The following is a 16,521-nucleotide window of genomic DNA, read 5'->3' on the forward strand; positions in this document are numbered from 1 at the left end:
ACCATTGAACCTGTAGTGTGTAGTGGCCAGTGCCTGTTTGGTTTCTCAAGCTGGATATTTATGCTGTATATTGAGCTCTCCACAGCATACTTTATTCATCTATACTCCTCTATATACTCTCTCACTGATCTTTCTTTCACTGTTACCGTTATATTTTATGGTTTCAAAGCACCATTCATGACATTTTATATCATTTGACAGTATCTAAAATCAACAGCAAATTAGGGCTGTCCCTAACGATTATTTTTCTCACGATTAGTCTATTTTTTTCGAATAGTCGATTATCAAACGATTTTTTTTTTTTGAAGGGAAAAACTGTGATATGCCACTTAACTTTGACCTGAAAAATAAAAGACAAATAAAGCAGAGTGCACCTAGGGCCTATTAGGACAATGATTTCGAAGAAAGGGGACATTTAATAAATTAGTGACAGAGTATAATACATACAGGCCTAATATAATATATATTTATTTCAGTTCAAATCAAGTTAGCTTATTAGCCTACTGATGTATAAAGAGGCCCAATTTATACAGTATTAGGAAAGTGGAAACAAATATGGGCCACTATAGGTAGGGTAAAGGCTACCAGAGATTTTATGAGTAGCCTGCAAGGAAAGAACATCGAGGCTACTCTGTCCATGTCATTCTGTTGACGCACCAACACACAGCTGGTCCCTATCCCCCTTCTGTCGCTAATATAGACCCAGTTAGTAATTGCAGCACGACATAATTATGAGTATTATTATATTATTAGAATGATATTACTATTTATTTAGACCTGCAGTCGGCACAAAGTGCTATCTGTTGTCTTCATTTACTTTTTAACTTTGTATACAAGCTCTTCTACAAACACCCCGACCACTGTCACCCTAAAGGTGTTGAATATTGCGTCTATAACAGGCACATTACGAATCATTGCTTTATCTCCCTGTCGCTGCTATGCACGCCGCCAGCATAGCGACAGTATAAAGCAGCGTGAAATATACTGCGCGTCTCGATCTGAAAAACGTTCACTTCCTCAATAAATATAGTCTCCTACAGAAACACAACCAGGTCTTGTGCCTTGTCTTTAAAATATTGCCACACTTTAGATGTCTTTGTCCGTTTATTGGACTGATAAGTGGTGCCACTGTTACCTTCATCTTACACTGACACCCTCGGACGTGCAGCCCCTGTCATTTTCTCCACTTCTGTTTTCAGCACTTAGGCTACCTCGCGGCTCGCGCAAATCACTTTTTTTCATTGGGCTGATTAGTGGTGCCACTGCACCTTCATCTTTGTCTGACACTGACACCCTCGGGCTTTCAGCCTCTGCCATTTTCTTCGCTTCTGTTTAGTTGCAGCAACGTCTACCTCGCGGCTTGCGCAAGTCACTTTTTTTTTGCGCAAATCACGTAAACGACGGTATGTTGAACATGCCGACTTATTTACGCAATCGACGTTATCGACAGCCCTACAGCAAATATTCATCAACAATGCCTCAAAGTATAAATTCCAAAGGCCAATGAAGGAATAAGTAATTTGAATACACAATATTTATCCAGTCAAACAACAACAAAAAAAAAAATGTACTTCCAGTTGTTTTAAAAGCTATTTCTCAAATATCTAGTCCATTGGTGTGACCTGTTTGTCCTTTGGTGTGATACTCCAAAGTGTCACATCATAGGACTTTTACCATCACCATAGGACTTTTACAATCACACCATAGGACTGCGATAGCAAAATTTACACGTCACGTCATCTACCCACATACATGATTACCCAATATATGTACAAAATATTGATGAAATAATAGACAAGGGCTGCCAACGTAATTGTCTAACTAGGACTGGACGATTTTTCGATTTCAATTTTAATCTGTGTGTCACAATTTTCTACGATTATAAATTAGACGTTCGATGCGCTTTCAAAAAAACCTTTTTTTTTTGGTCCGATCACGCTGTGAACTCTTAGGGGTCTTACACACCAGGGCGGTAAAGCGTTGCGGAACAGACGCGTTTTTTACCGGCGTTGGTGAAAATACATTGAAACATATCTGTCCTTACACACCAACCGGCGGTAGTCGAGCGTCAGCGGCGTGGGAGCCGGCTCCGCGCCGCGCTGCATTTGGAAAATAGAACTCGAGCGTATTTTTCAGGCCGGCGACCGGCGGTGTGTCATTCAAATGAATGGCAAAGTAGCATGCTAGCTTTGGCTGTGGGGAGGGTTTTGAATAGGACTGGTCGCGCACGCCGACGCTGTCAGTGTGAAAGGCAGGGAAAAACACGCCGGCCAAAACTAAGCAGAAAGACCGCGTTCGTCCCGGGACCGTTCCGCCTTGGTATGTTTTGGCCCTTATTTTGACATCGCGCCCCAGGCGCTAGGAAGAAGCGTGCCATGCCCTGCCCCCTCAGTCTGATTCTCCGGGCTGCAGACACTACAAGCAGAGTTGCCAATTTAGCGACTTTGACGCTAGATTTAGCGACTTTTGGCCACCTCTGGCGACAAAAAAAATCATCTAGCGACTTTTCAGGCTCAATCTGGCCGAATCTAGCGACTATTTCGCTTGTCTTGTGAGAGGCAAATCAGTCTCCCTCCCCACGACGACACCACACAATGCATTTTCAGTGGCGGGTAGAGACAGACGTGACACATGATGCACTACGGTGTGGCAGCTTTTGTGATATGCACAGGAATTCTCATGCACATGTACATCTGCTTGTATGAGGCTACGGCAAGCGATATGGGAGAAAGATATGGCAGGAACCGAATGTCAACATAAACCGAGATTACACAATCTTCGATATGGTCACCAAATGTTTTGGGACTGTCATTTATGTTATGCCTACACTTTGGAATTAGATCCGAGTCTTGTTGTTACACAGGTATATTTCATTTACCAAAACTGTACCCTGTACTTAAAGTGGTGGTTCGCTATTTTAGACATTAAGCCCCGTTTGTGTGACTTCTGGGGTGAAGTACAGATGTTTTCATCACAATTTTGACATTTGGTGCTGAACAGAGCATTTGGGTATTCAAGACTGCAGCCCCCCCAGCTTTACATTGACTCCAATGAAGCACTCAAGCAATCGTTCACAAAATGGCATTAAACTTTCGTTCGAAAAGACATGGAACTCACCATGTGGTCAGTGGTACACAGCGATAAATTGGCCCGAAAATTGCAGCGAAATATGCCTTCTAACTGTTGTTTAGCATTTGGAGGACCTATTTTTCCCTAGACGTCGTTTAATAGCAGTAGACATCCAGCCAGTAGGTAGCGATAGTGTGTTGTTTGTGTAGGCATCAAGGAGCGAGGTAGAACGGCTGTCTTTGAGCGGGACTGGCTACAAAAACTACAGCTTGCATACAAACCATAGATAGTAACGTAAACAAACCCACCCCCATTTCCGGCCGCGCGGACTAATACTTGTCAAACCAATACAATCAATGAAGACGGACAACATTTATAATATATCTTCTCTGGAAGCGTATTTCGCGGTGATTTTCGAGCCAACGTATCGCTGCCCACCTCTGACCACTCGGTGAGTTTCATGTCTCTGCAAACGAATGTTTAATGCCATTTTATGATCGATTGCTTGAGTGCTCCATTGGAGTGGGGGGGCTGCAGTCTTGAATACCCAAATGCTCCGTTCAGCACCAAATGTCAAAATTGTGATGAGAACATGTCTACTTCACCCCAGAAGTCACACAAACGGGGCTTAATGTCTAAAATAGCGAACCACCACTTTAACTTTACTCGGCCTACCCTACAAGCAGATACAGGGGTCATGATAATCCGGTGCGTATCACAAAAGCTACCACAACGGCTCTTGGGATATGCATATGACCACAGACCTAGATTAACCTAGACTGGCAATGGGCCTCGAAATTTTCGGATTTCTCAGCAGTCAGACCAAAGCAGACCGCCATCTTGGTGAAGACTCCCGTAACCACAAACTTGTATGTGATGACGTCATCAGTCCTTAAGCAAAGTTCTTCCTGTATGTGAAATTAACTTCTAAAAGTGTCAGAAATAATGTGATGCTTCGTTTGCCGTATGCGTTGTTTATTCATAATACTATATAACACAACATCATATAATACAACACAATACAACACAGCATAATGTTGTACAATGCCATTACACGCGAAGACGAGGGTCTAAATATCTTTCTGTATGGGCTCGTGATGTTGCTAGGTTACCATCAGCGTCTTCTGGGAAGCTTGCACAGTCAGCTTTACTGAACGTACGGGTTATATACACACCTATGGACATAGTTGTCAATAACTCCGAGTAAATTATACCAAATAAGTTGCATACACTCAAGCATGACCGATTCAGCATCACAAAATATCCTCAAACCGTAATCTGCATTGCTGCAACGAATAGAGTCTCGGCAGGGTTGCCAGATGAGATGATGATCGTGTGCCCTTTTCTACCCGAAGACCGCCTTCCTAAACGGCCCAATTTGGCGAGAAACCGTCCGATCTGGCAAGACCGCTCAACTTATGGGTCTATTGTAAAACGTTTGGTGGTAGTGAGGGTGATTCCATTCCTGGGGTGACAATATAGATGTTACGATTTGTCAAAATCTTACAAACAAGTCCGACAGGCGGACAACAGATGCGTCCGTCTATGCCAGTTCTGAACCTTTTTTGCCCAAATGCCCCCTTGGCCTCCTCATAACCTGTCAAGGCAATTTATCAATAAGCCTACCATGTACTGTATAAGCCTGGATTTGAAAAAGTACCATAGGATTTCAACAGTGTTGGGCAAGTTACTGAAAAACTGTAATGCATTGCTGATTACATGTTACTGTCTTTTCAAAATAATCCCTTACACTACATTTAGCAATTTGGGGACCTAAGACGAATTTAGCTAGGGGGGCCATCGGTCCATCCCATATCACATTTTTTTTTTACATAAAATCTCTATTTTTGTTATTTATTTATTTTTTAATCACGATTTTTTATTTAAAAAAAAAATAATTACAAACATAAAAAACAGGCAAACATTACAACCCTTTCTGGACAGATTTCAATGAATAGGCTATTTGCAATTTTGCATAGGCCTACATTAAATAAACAAAAATGTGAAATTCTCTTTTCACTTTAATATGAGAGCAGTGATGTCCCCCCCTCACTGAAGTGTTAGGCTATTTCATGATGCTGCATGATGCTGTCACCTATTTGAAGTGACGTTGATGTTGGATTTCATGGAATACTTTTAAATGCCGCTTTGGGAAGAAAACAGAGTAGGCGACAGGTGAACTGTCTTTCTGTCAAAACAGTGGTTTGCAGGCGTTTGCGTTTTCACGTGGATATTGTCTTCGTGGACCGTAACAGACAAACCGTAAGTTCCATAAACTAATCAATGAGACATTTACTGCATAAACCGAAAAGCGCGCTCTCTGTCAAGCGGTCGCCCCGAACAAACCCTTTAAAAGACGCGTGTGCGTATGATCAACAGTAACACAGCCTTCACTCTCCCTGTGCTCGCGTTAATCGAAGTATCGAAGTAATCTCCTCCACCCACGCTCAAAGCGCGAGTTGCTCTCTTGCCTGCACTTCTCACAGCATTGTCAAAAAAATACAGGGGATTGCCGGTGTTCGGGCTGTTGTTTCTTTTGAGTGGTGACGCTGTGTAGTCTAACAAGACTGAACATAGGAAACGCTATCTGCAAATGTCTCATGCCTTCCTATTTTTTGTGCTCCGCTTGGTATTATTGACCATGAAGAGCTTGTTGAGTGTGGCGCTTGACAGTTACTCCTTATCTGAAGACGTCTTTGTGTGAATGTTTAGGAACTCGGCTAGCACACATGGCACACATGGATGGAATATGCATACAGACTTCTGTGCTTCTGCAGTTGTGTCAGATAATGCAATCAATCAGCTGCGTAGCCGGTTTGCTAACCATTATGGTAGACGTTTTGGTTTGCACGCATGAGCTCCAGGCCAAAACTGAGCTCCGCCACTCCACTGAGCGACTGCCACCTTGTGGACACAAGAGGGAATCACAAGAGGGAATCACAATTCAGAAACGCATCACGGGAGGGCGGACGGACGGACGGCGGACGGACGGACGGACGGACACCAAAGCCTCTTATAGAGATGCGTGGGACGCATCTAAAAATTATTGAAACCCACTTTGATAACGTTGTAGTCACCGTTGCATGCATCGTATGCATTCCTATGGCTCACAGCTCTGATATTCTTCACTAGGAGGAGCTATGTCTGTGGGAGGAGTGAATGGAGCGCGAAAATCGCAAAGATGTCTGTGCCCAGTCAATCCGAAATTCTGCTAGTGCCTTGAACCGCCCATTGCCAATCTAGGTTAATCTAGGTCTGTGCATATGACAAATTTCAATGAGCACTAGCAGGCTGGCCGCACTGACCGCAGTGAATCTCGGGCACATGGCGACAAAACTCATCTAGCGCCTTTTTGGTGCATCTGGCGACTTTTTAAAACGTGCATTTTCAGTGACAAATTCATAGTTTTTCCACATAATTCTGACTCTGCGCCGCCGTCAGAAGCGTCTCCCACGGTTAAGCAGGGCTGCAGATTAGCTCTGATCTCCAAAAAGTAGCTAGCATCGCCCATTTGTACTGTGGACGAAGGCATGCGGGCACGTTTTCTGTAGATCAGCGCGCCGTACGTGACATTGTAACGTCATACGTAACGTCATGACGTCATCTAGCGACTTTTCAGCAAGCCTATAGCGACTTTGGCTGATTTTCTTTTGGCAACACTCTACGAGGGTGGCATCAAAGATTGTTAGGTAGACTACAAGGGAAGGACGGTATCAGAGCTTGTAAATAAATTATTTACAAAGTTCTCTGCCTCGTTTTTGAAAGTAATGGCCCACATTTGATTGCAAACAGTGTGTTAGGACTTCGAATTGGTTTAGCAGTAGCTGTAGCTAGTCTACTAGCTAGTTGCTAACACAAATGAAGGCAAATTGTTTGAGCTTTGCTGGCAGCTAACTAGTGGTACTTAAAAAAACAAATTGCTTGATAAACTTTTCACACCTTTAAACAGTCCCCAAATAGTTCGTTTGGAATTCTAAGCCCCTCTTAAGACTACATACAAAGTTCTGATCAACTTGACGATTTGTTATTGGCTGTTGCTTGCATTTAATCAACATTGCATCAATGTGCCATTTTCTTGTTGACAAAACCTGAGATGTCCTCTTTGCTAGGTCCATATTATTCCATCTGATTCTCAATATGCATGTGAGAGCTGCATAAACAAAGTCATAATACGCAACCTTTGTTTGAAAAGTGTTATCCTCAGGCTTATTGGTTTTCTCACTAAGAAATAAATCTTTATGAATGTAGTCTGCAAATATAGGCTAACAGATAATCTTATGTCATTAAAAAAAACAAATACTGAAGGGTGGCAATGAGAACAAGGCAGGCACATCACCCCACAATGACAGTTATCCCCCTCTTGTGGTTAAATATATTTACTTTAGGCATTTATCTCTCATTTCCTCCTTTATAGATATTGTGTAGGCTATATTGTATTTATACAATATAAACTTGTGTATGTCTCTTCTTTGAGATTATCCATTTTTGTGTGCAGTTCTGTGCAGTTTGCTATTTTCCCTGGACCAGCCTTTATAAAGTCCTTTCTAGGTGTCATACCTTGCTCCCTTTTTCACAATCCATGTGTTGGATTCATGCCCTTCATGCCCCCCTCCCCCAGTAATTAAAAAAAAATAATAATGTGATTTTATTCATATCGTTATTAAAATCGAAATCGAAAATTTTGGGGAGAAATAATCGAAATCTAAGTTTTTCTCATATCGCCCAGGCCTATGTCTAACCTCTAACGTCTCTGATACAACGTTAAGTTATGGTGATGACTCTGTTATTGGAGCGAGAAGGTACGTGTAATGAAATGCGAACATCCTTGACAAAACATCTTCAAGTTCAAGTTCAAGTACTTTTATTTGTCACATACATGGTAATTGTAGTGAAATGATGATGGGGTCATCAGCTCTGCATCTTAAAAATAAAAAATTAAAGAAGTAAAGTAAAAAAGGAAATAAAAGGTGAGAAATAAAACAAAGAAAATTATTATTTAAAAAAGTCTCTGTTCAGCAGTCGCACTGCCTGGGGGTAAAAACTTTTCCTCATTCTTTCAGTTCTGACCTGAATGGTTCTGAGTCGTCTGCAGGACTTAAGTAGGGTGAACATGTAAGAGTTGGGGTGTGAGACATCCTGCATAATCTTCCTAGCCCTGGCTCCCACTCTCTTAGTGTAAAGGCCTAAGAGTCCTGGAAGGTTGGCTTTGATAGTGCGCTCTGCAGAGCGCACCACTCTCTGTAGGTCCTTCTGTTGTTGTTGTGTGCAGCTTCCAAACCAGGCTGTAAAACAGCCTGTTAACACACTTTCCACCGCTGATGAATAGAAGGTGGTCAGGATGGGAGTGGAGACCTTAAACTTCCTCAGTAGGCGGAGAAAGTACAGCCGCTGCCTGGATTTTGCTGTCAGGTGTTGAGTGTGTTGTGACCAGGAGAGGTCCTCAGTCAGGTGTACTCCCAGGTACTTGTAGTTTGAGACCCTCTCCACAGGCTCCCCGCTGATGGTAAGTGGCGTGTATGCCCTGCTCTGCACCTTCCTGAAGTCCACTACCATTTCTTTCGTCTTGCTGACGTTCAGGGCCAGGTTGTTGGACTGACACCACAGTGCTTATTAACAACTAAAACTGTTGTTAGCAGCTGAATTAGGTGCTGTTTCCACGTAGTAGGATATTTTTTTAGCAGGGTATTTTTTTCTCCTGCTACGTGGAAACGCAACATGTGGATAAAAAAAATCCTCCATTGTAACAAATGCGTTTCAGACCCCTAAACAGGATATTTTTTTCTCCTGCTATTTTTTTCTCCTGCACCTGGATTTTTAAATATCTGCTACGTGGAAACGGAAGGCCAAAACCAATGCAAAACCAATACAAGCAGGAGAAAAAAATATCCACATATAAAAATATCCAGCTACGTGGAAACGGCACCTTAGTCTGAGGTAAGATGGCAGCTCTGCAACCTGTTTAAGCCTACTATTTAGAATGCCGACTTCATTGTTTTCTCCACGGAGGCGGGGAGTTAGAGAGTTGAAGCTATGGGTACAGCATGAGGACGGTAGGTTGGACAGTTGAGGGGCGGGGCTGTCCCGGGAAATCCGGACAATATGATCACCCTAGCCTATAGGAGTCACCTACAGTAAATTGAACACAGCGCCAATCTCAACAAATTACTTTGTTCACAGCTAATTACGGATATTTAGGGTGGTGTTAGTAGGTAAGATGACTGTTCTCGACTAAAAACTGACATTGCACTAACATAGCAGTTCGCTAAAAGCATGCTAACAAACACATAGCCTGGAGTCTGGCTTACGCCCAGACCTGACAAAGCTCATTTTGTCAAAATCCAAAAAGTAACAAGTTATTATCTTACTCTTGGCGTTATCACACATACTTGTGGATTGAAGCACATACAGTAGTTCCAGAAAATCTTCAACAGCATGGGGTACCGTAGTATCCCATGCAACACCATATGCAACACCACACGCTCCAGGGACAGTATCAGTCATCCGCCACTTAAATATGCACTAGCACTTTACAGCTACTCCATAGCTAAGTGGTGATTTCACCTGGCTTTTTCATCCCCATCCCAAAGAAGTCACCTGCAAAAGATCTCAAGTACTTCAGACCATTGGCATTAACATCTGCGCTAGAGCTGGGCGATATGACGAGACATATCGTGAGGACGATAGAAACGTGTCTATCGTGACCTTTCTCCTCTATCATTTATATCGTGATAAAACAATTTTCATTATTACAGCTAATATACGTTTTAATATCATTTCACCTCTTAATATAGCATTTTGATTTATGAAATTATTTTAAAACTATGTGTGGGCCAAGCTATTTTATATTTTTTACTCCCATGATTTATTTCTGGTCTGTCGAGACAGCGCACGCAGCCTATTCAGTCTGTATGAGTCTGCAGTCACTCCTCGGTTGGCGCCCTCTAGAGTGCAGTACCCGGAAAAGTGCAGAGACCAATGATACAGTAAGTAGGAGAACTGTTCATGGTCTTCTCCTCTGCATTTAACACTGTGTGTATTGACACAATCCTCCTGCAGCTCTCCAACCTTCAGATCCACCCAGTACTCACCCAGTAGATTAAATGTTTTCTGCTGGACAGACAACAACAGGTGTTATTCAATGGGGTCAAGTCATCAAAGATCACTTTGAACTCTGGACTTCCTCAAGGCTGTGTTTTATCCCCAATCCTTTTCTCTGTGTACACAAATAACATTGTGTGCCATGGGGAAGGTATGGCACTTTTTAAATATGCAGATGACATTGTCTTAGTGGCACATCTGTCTGACCCTGATTCTTCAACTCGCTACCAAGAGCCAAACTTTCATAAAACTTTCCTTACAGCTGAATGTCTCAAAGACAAAGGAACTATGCTGTGGGGGCAGAGACAAGACATCAACTCTGTTCCAGCCACTCTCCATCCAAGGGAAGACAGTGGAGCAAGTAGAAGTTTTTAGGTACCTCGGCACCAAAATGGACAACTCCCTGTCCTTTTCAAAGCACATAGAAGTCCAAGTTCCAAGTCAGCAAGGACATTCTGATCCTAGTCTACCGTTCTCTCATAGAATCAGTCCTTACCTTCAATATATCCTCCTGGTACAACTTAATTGGCATTAGACAAAAGAATAAACTTGCACGTATAGTGAACCAAGCCATCAAAATTACTGGCTCACCTCAAACCTCCCTATCTGAGCTGTACATTGGTGCTGTGATCAGGAACATTGAAATGATCACAGGTCAGGTCACAGCTTCCATCAGGTCGACGCTTCAGTGTTCCACTAGCACTCAAAAACAGATACATCTCTCTCTCTCTCTCTCTCTCTCTCTCTCTCTCTCTCTCTCTCTCTCTCTCTCTCTCTCTCTAGCTAGTCTCTTTTGTGCTTGTGTAATAAACTAAACCAATGCATCCTGACCACACTGTTCTGCTCTGCTCTCCTCAGGTCTCTCAATGGAGCCACAGAAATACAAGTATTTCCTGACCTGAAAGGCACCACCAGTCTGGAAATACTGTGAGTGGCTCTACTGCCTAAAAACCCTTCTCACCAACCCCTACCCATTTCTGTTTTGTTTAGGTTTAAGTTTTTTCAGTTCTCACCACATACACCACAATATTATATAGGAAAAATATCGAAGTGTATAGAGAACAAGTGTAGGAGCAGAGACTGGATAACTCGTCGAATCTCTAGTAGGAGGGAGTTGATTGTGGATTTGTTTAGTGGTCATTGTGGATTTGTATTTCTCTCTCTCTCTCTCTCTTTCTCTCTCTCCTTCCCTCTACATCTCTCTCTCTCTCTCTCTCTCTCTCTCTCTCTCTCTCTCTCTCTCTCTCTCTCTCTCTCTCTCTCTCTCTCTCTCTCTCTCTCTCTCTCTCTCTCTCTCTCTCTCTCTCTCTCTCTCTCTCCTTCTCTGATTAAATAACCAATTACTATGTAAAGGTACTACTAATGTCAGGGTAACTAAAACAGGTCTTTCAACAATATGCCAAACATATGAACAATCATAGTGACTGAAGTAGTAGTATAGTTTTTTCATTAACAAAGGCAATATCTCAACTCAAGCAACTTCCTGGCAAACCGCTCTTGGATCTTCCTCAGGCAAAGTATTTTCTGCCCGTTGGTTGTGCGTTTTTAGATTAGCGTGTAGAGTTTTTAGATTTCAATCATGATTCCAGAAATTGTGGTAAACAATCGAGAAAAAAACTGTAACTATTCTCCCTTTCTATTTGTCCTGTTTCTGTCGTTTCTCAGGGCCTTGACCCGGGCAGGCCTCACCACCCTCCCCCTGAGCCTCTGCCAACAGCTGCCCAACCTCAGATCGCTGTGAGTACATTACATTACATTACATTGCATTCGCGACTTACAGTTATTTACAGAGTGGTTACAGTCCCTGGAGCAATTTGAACCTGCAACCCTCTGATCTTAAGCCCATCTCATTAGTACTCAGCACTGTTTGGATGGCAGGCAGTGTTTTGGACCATGTTTCCTTGTAATATGTTTTGGACTATGGTCCATTAGCCAGGCCACGCCCTCTTAGTGACGCAACACCCTCAGCGTTGCTTCTTGTCAGGCCAGGACCAATACAAATATCGTTTCTGAGCTCCAGAAAAATCGGAAAGAGCCTGGCTGGAGGAGCGTAGTTCTCTTCCAGGAACATAAGTCCTTAGTGTATCTATGAAACTATACCCCTATATTTTGTATTTGAACTGTTTTTTTCTTTAAAAATGAAAATCTGTGTTATCCACATTCTGAAGAATCAGTGCTATTCTACTTCCTCTGGTCGGGTGATAATACAGGGGCATGTTAATATGGATGTTTTCAAAAGACCCTCTGAGAAGAAGGGTTTAATAGTAGTACTGTCATAATCTCCGTGTCATAAGCAGTAACAGCACATGGGAAACTCCCATTGTAATTCGCCTCTGGCTAAGCCCCGCCCCCATGAGTTGCTAGGTCGGATAGATCAACCTTTTATGCTGGGACTCGGAGGATATCAACGTGAGTTATGCAGTGACTGCAAATCGCAGCAGTTGTTCACTCGTAATAAATAAAAAACACTCCATTCATAATATTGTGAATGCAAGTATTTGGGTAGATGACGTGACGTGTAAATTTTGCTGTCGCAGGCTCTTAAAATTAAGTGAATTCATGCTTTCAAAATTGTCAATGCTTTAAATGATTAAACTAATGTCGTTGTTGTGAAAAAGTAATGTGTAATAAATCCAGAGCTTAAATAAGTATACTTAATTTTGAGTCAAATGTCACATTTGTCCTATGGTGTGACTGAGGCAAGCCTGGTTCTCCATATTAAAACATTTTTAAATAATCAAAGCTCAGTCATTTGTCTAAACAACCCTGGCATGTTTTTCAAGGTGTCTATTTTAGCAAGTGGCAATGCTTAATTTTTTTCCTGTTTTTCTGAGACCGTATGGACTTATGAAACTTTGTTGCAGAAAACAATGTCCTGTGGTGTGACATCATATTTTTGGTTAATTCTGTGGATAAATATCTATTGTTGAAGCTCCAGCGGTACATAAATTGTGACTTTAGACCCTTAAGAAGCCAATGGCAAGGGTGGATTTTAGATTTTTCTCTCAGAGTTCTTCAGTCAATCAATTATGTTTTGCTACCACAAGATGTATTAGTTTTGTAGTCCTTTGGTGTGACAGCCATACATACATTTTGACAATAGTGTATATTTTTCATATTTTTTTCTTATGTAGATGTATGAAATTGCATCTTACTAAAGGTGAAATTGTATTTCAGTTGGCAACGACATGGCTTTAAATTAACTCAAAAGCTCAAAAGTCCTATGGTGTGATGGTAAAAGTCCTATGGTGTGATGGTAAAAGTCCTATGGTGTGACACTTTGGAGTATCACACCAAAGGACAAACAGGTCACACCAATGGACTAGATATTTGAGAAATAGCTTTTAAAACAACTGGTAGTACATATTTTTTTGTTTTGTTGTTTGACTAGATAAATATTGTGTATTCAAATTACTTATTCCTTTATTGGCCATTGGAATACTTTGATGCATTGTTGATGAATATTTGCTGTTGATTTTAGGTACTGTCAAATGATATAAAATGTCATTAATGGTGCTTTGAAACCATACAATATAACGGTAACAGTGAAGGAAAGATCAGTGAGAGAGTATATAGAGGAGTATAGATGAATAAAGTATGCTGTGGAGAGCTCAATATACAGCATAAATGTGCTGTCCAGCTTGAGATACCAAACAGGCACTGGCCACTACACACTACAGGTTCAATGGTGTGACAGTCATAGCATACCTACAAAAGTGTGATGGTCATGCCAAGGTCACACTTCAGTATGAGTCTTATGAGCTCTGCAGGTTACATTCAATGACCGCATGGCTGTCATTGAGAGTTACGATAGGCTGATAATCGACGATTCAAAGACTTATAAGTGTAAAGTGTAGGTCCATATTGACTACAACATTATATTATGATCAAAAGACAAAATAATCATGTTGATATATTTGTTTCTGGCTCAGTTTTGCATTTCTGTCCTTTAGCGTGACCTGAATGTCCTACGGTGTGACATGTTTTAAACGCTCTGTAAGCAACCCCTTGGATTCAAGAGAGAGTCTCGACTGATGCTCAAGGTGTCTTTATTTTTTCTTGAAGCAGAATCGCATGGTCACCAAAGCACCGTGAAAACTGTGTTTTGGGATATATAAAACAATACAAAACAACAAATCAACATACAGAATTCACAGCACATTGTAACATTGTGTTCATCAAATTGTTCTCTAAAAACATCAGTAATTTACTACATTACAAACATACATCAAAGGCAAGCCTTTTTGGGCCTAGTCAGATACATACAAACAAGTCGGAAGTAACGGACAGTATTTCAAAAGAAAGCAAAATAACAAACGTACCTCACTGCGCTCACCAAGGATGCTTAATATTGTTTCTTCTGTTGTTTAAAACAGGCATCAAAAGTCCTTTTTGTATGTGAAAAATGAAGCGAGTTAAGCTGGAGCTTGGAGATCAAACTTTTGTGCTCAGTCTCAAACAAAGCCAAGCAGCTCCCTGATTGCCTACACCTGTTGGGTTACCTTGGGTGCATCCCAATATGTGACCTTGCCTCCTCCACTTGTGCTTGTCTCCTCGTCCCGCCTCCTGGCCCCTCCTCCGTGGAGAAAACGATGAAGTTTCCCAGCTGTCAGCCTCGCCACAACAACTTTTGAGGGACTGTTTTTCATTCACCATCCCAATTGCAAATGAGAAAAAGACTTTACAATTGAGCTTTTGCAAGATATTGAAATATAATGCTGTTGTCAGTGATGTCATCATGACGAGAAGCAAGTGGAGGAGGCAAGTGGAGGAGGCAAGGTCACATATTAAAACGCACTCCTTTACAGGTCTCCCTCTTGTGGAGCTATGGTGTCAGGCAAGGGACAAGACTCAACAAGGCAAAGGAAAAATTCAACTACCCACAGTCCATTCATGATTCACACATACAATGTCACTCAACCTCACACACACCAACCGTTTTTAAAGCACATAGAAAAATATATATTTTTTTAATTAAATTTTATGTTTTTAGAAAAATATACGTAAACAAAACCACATTTAAACTAAGACAAACAAACACATACAAGGACTAGTGCGGTCCTTTACACGCTCAAATTTTTGTTTGAGCTAAACAATATGTTTGATAAACACTGAATATTGCATTAGGGAAGAACAAATTATCGTCCCTGAAAAGTTAGTATAAATTCGGACAATTTTGAACATTTAAAAGAAAGATATCCCTGTTTTTCCTCGAAGGTTTCTAATAATCTCACATCTAATGGGAAAAAAATACTTAAATGGTAATTTCTCATTAAGTTAAGACTTTAAAAAATTGCAATAAATATGAAGAGTGTAACAATGTTCATAAAACTCCATCAAGCCATTTCTACATTACTTAATATATTTATTTCTTAACGTCACACCAAAGGACATATTTTCAGCAAATTGCTTTATCAGCGTAAATAAATAATCAATGATTAGACCAACATTGTGACCACTTGGATTTTTTGAAAGATTAATTGCTGCACTACGTAGACATATACTTTTTTCCCTCATAAACAATGTTTTGTGAAAAAAATGTTTTTTGCTGCCTATCCGTCATCTACCCATTTATTTCCTGAACTGTCATGCATCACAGTTGTTAAGCTATTATGGGCTCTCATATTCTCACCTGGGTATCGATAGGCATAACCTGCACCATTGTAAGCTAACTTGCATAGCCTATGTTTTGAGCCCTGTCTCAAACTTGCGAGACGAAATCACACAACGTGATGGCTGTAGTTATCTTCAAAGCTACCACATCAATGTGTCACATTAACGTTTGGCGTTTATATTTTCAGTAGCCTAACAAAATAACGTCCATCAGCTGCTAGTCAAAACAATCCTGACGTGACTCATAGTTAACTTTGCTAGCGGTGTTTCTTCATTAATTAGGTCAGATATCCAAAATCCTACCCTGATACATGTTCGTGTTTAGCTTACAACCTTACTGAAAAGTGGCATGTTTGGAGCACACAAAGTACTATGTGCTTTCTTGTCGAGTGTGAGGATGCTGAGACCCTTCAAGCCAGACTATCCAGCTGCTAAGCATTAGACTGGTTTTAGGGAAAGGGGAACACGATTACCTAGCGGAGAAAACTTGCACATTTGTCACAAATACCTCAGGCACAATTTCATATTTTAATAATAATATGACCGTAATATCTTGCTAAACCCGACTTGAAAACGTGCGATGTCTGCATTGAGTTCAAACTGTCCGAGTTTTGCCCAACCTCGTCATTTTGCTGCGCTGTGATTGGTCAAATACCATTTTAGGGCGGGACTTAGTCAAAGGTGAATGGTGACACAGCACTCAGTGCTCACTGCACACATGTAATTTCATTTATTCCTTAC

General features: G+C 41.3%; 1 protein-coding gene across 1 annotated transcript in view; it reads left to right on the top strand.

Moving 5' to 3' along the window:
- Window positions 1-16,521, top strand: part of LOC134457400 (leucine-rich repeat-containing G-protein coupled receptor 6) — a 266,153-nt gene that overhangs the window by 190,563 nt on the left and 59,069 nt on the right. Inside the window, exons 10-11 of the mRNA XM_063209416.1 lie at window positions 11,026-11,094; window positions 11,833-11,904. Coding sequence (XP_063065486.1) covers window positions 11,026-11,094; window positions 11,833-11,904 — 141 coding nt within the window. The remainder of the gene's footprint in view (window positions 1-11,025; window positions 11,095-11,832; window positions 11,905-16,521) is intronic.

This window comes from Engraulis encrasicolus, chromosome 10, assembly GCF_034702125.1.
Source record: "Engraulis encrasicolus isolate BLACKSEA-1 chromosome 10, IST_EnEncr_1.0, whole genome shotgun sequence".
NCBI classification, from domain to species: Eukaryota; Metazoa; Chordata; class Actinopteri; order Clupeiformes; family Engraulidae; genus Engraulis; species Engraulis encrasicolus.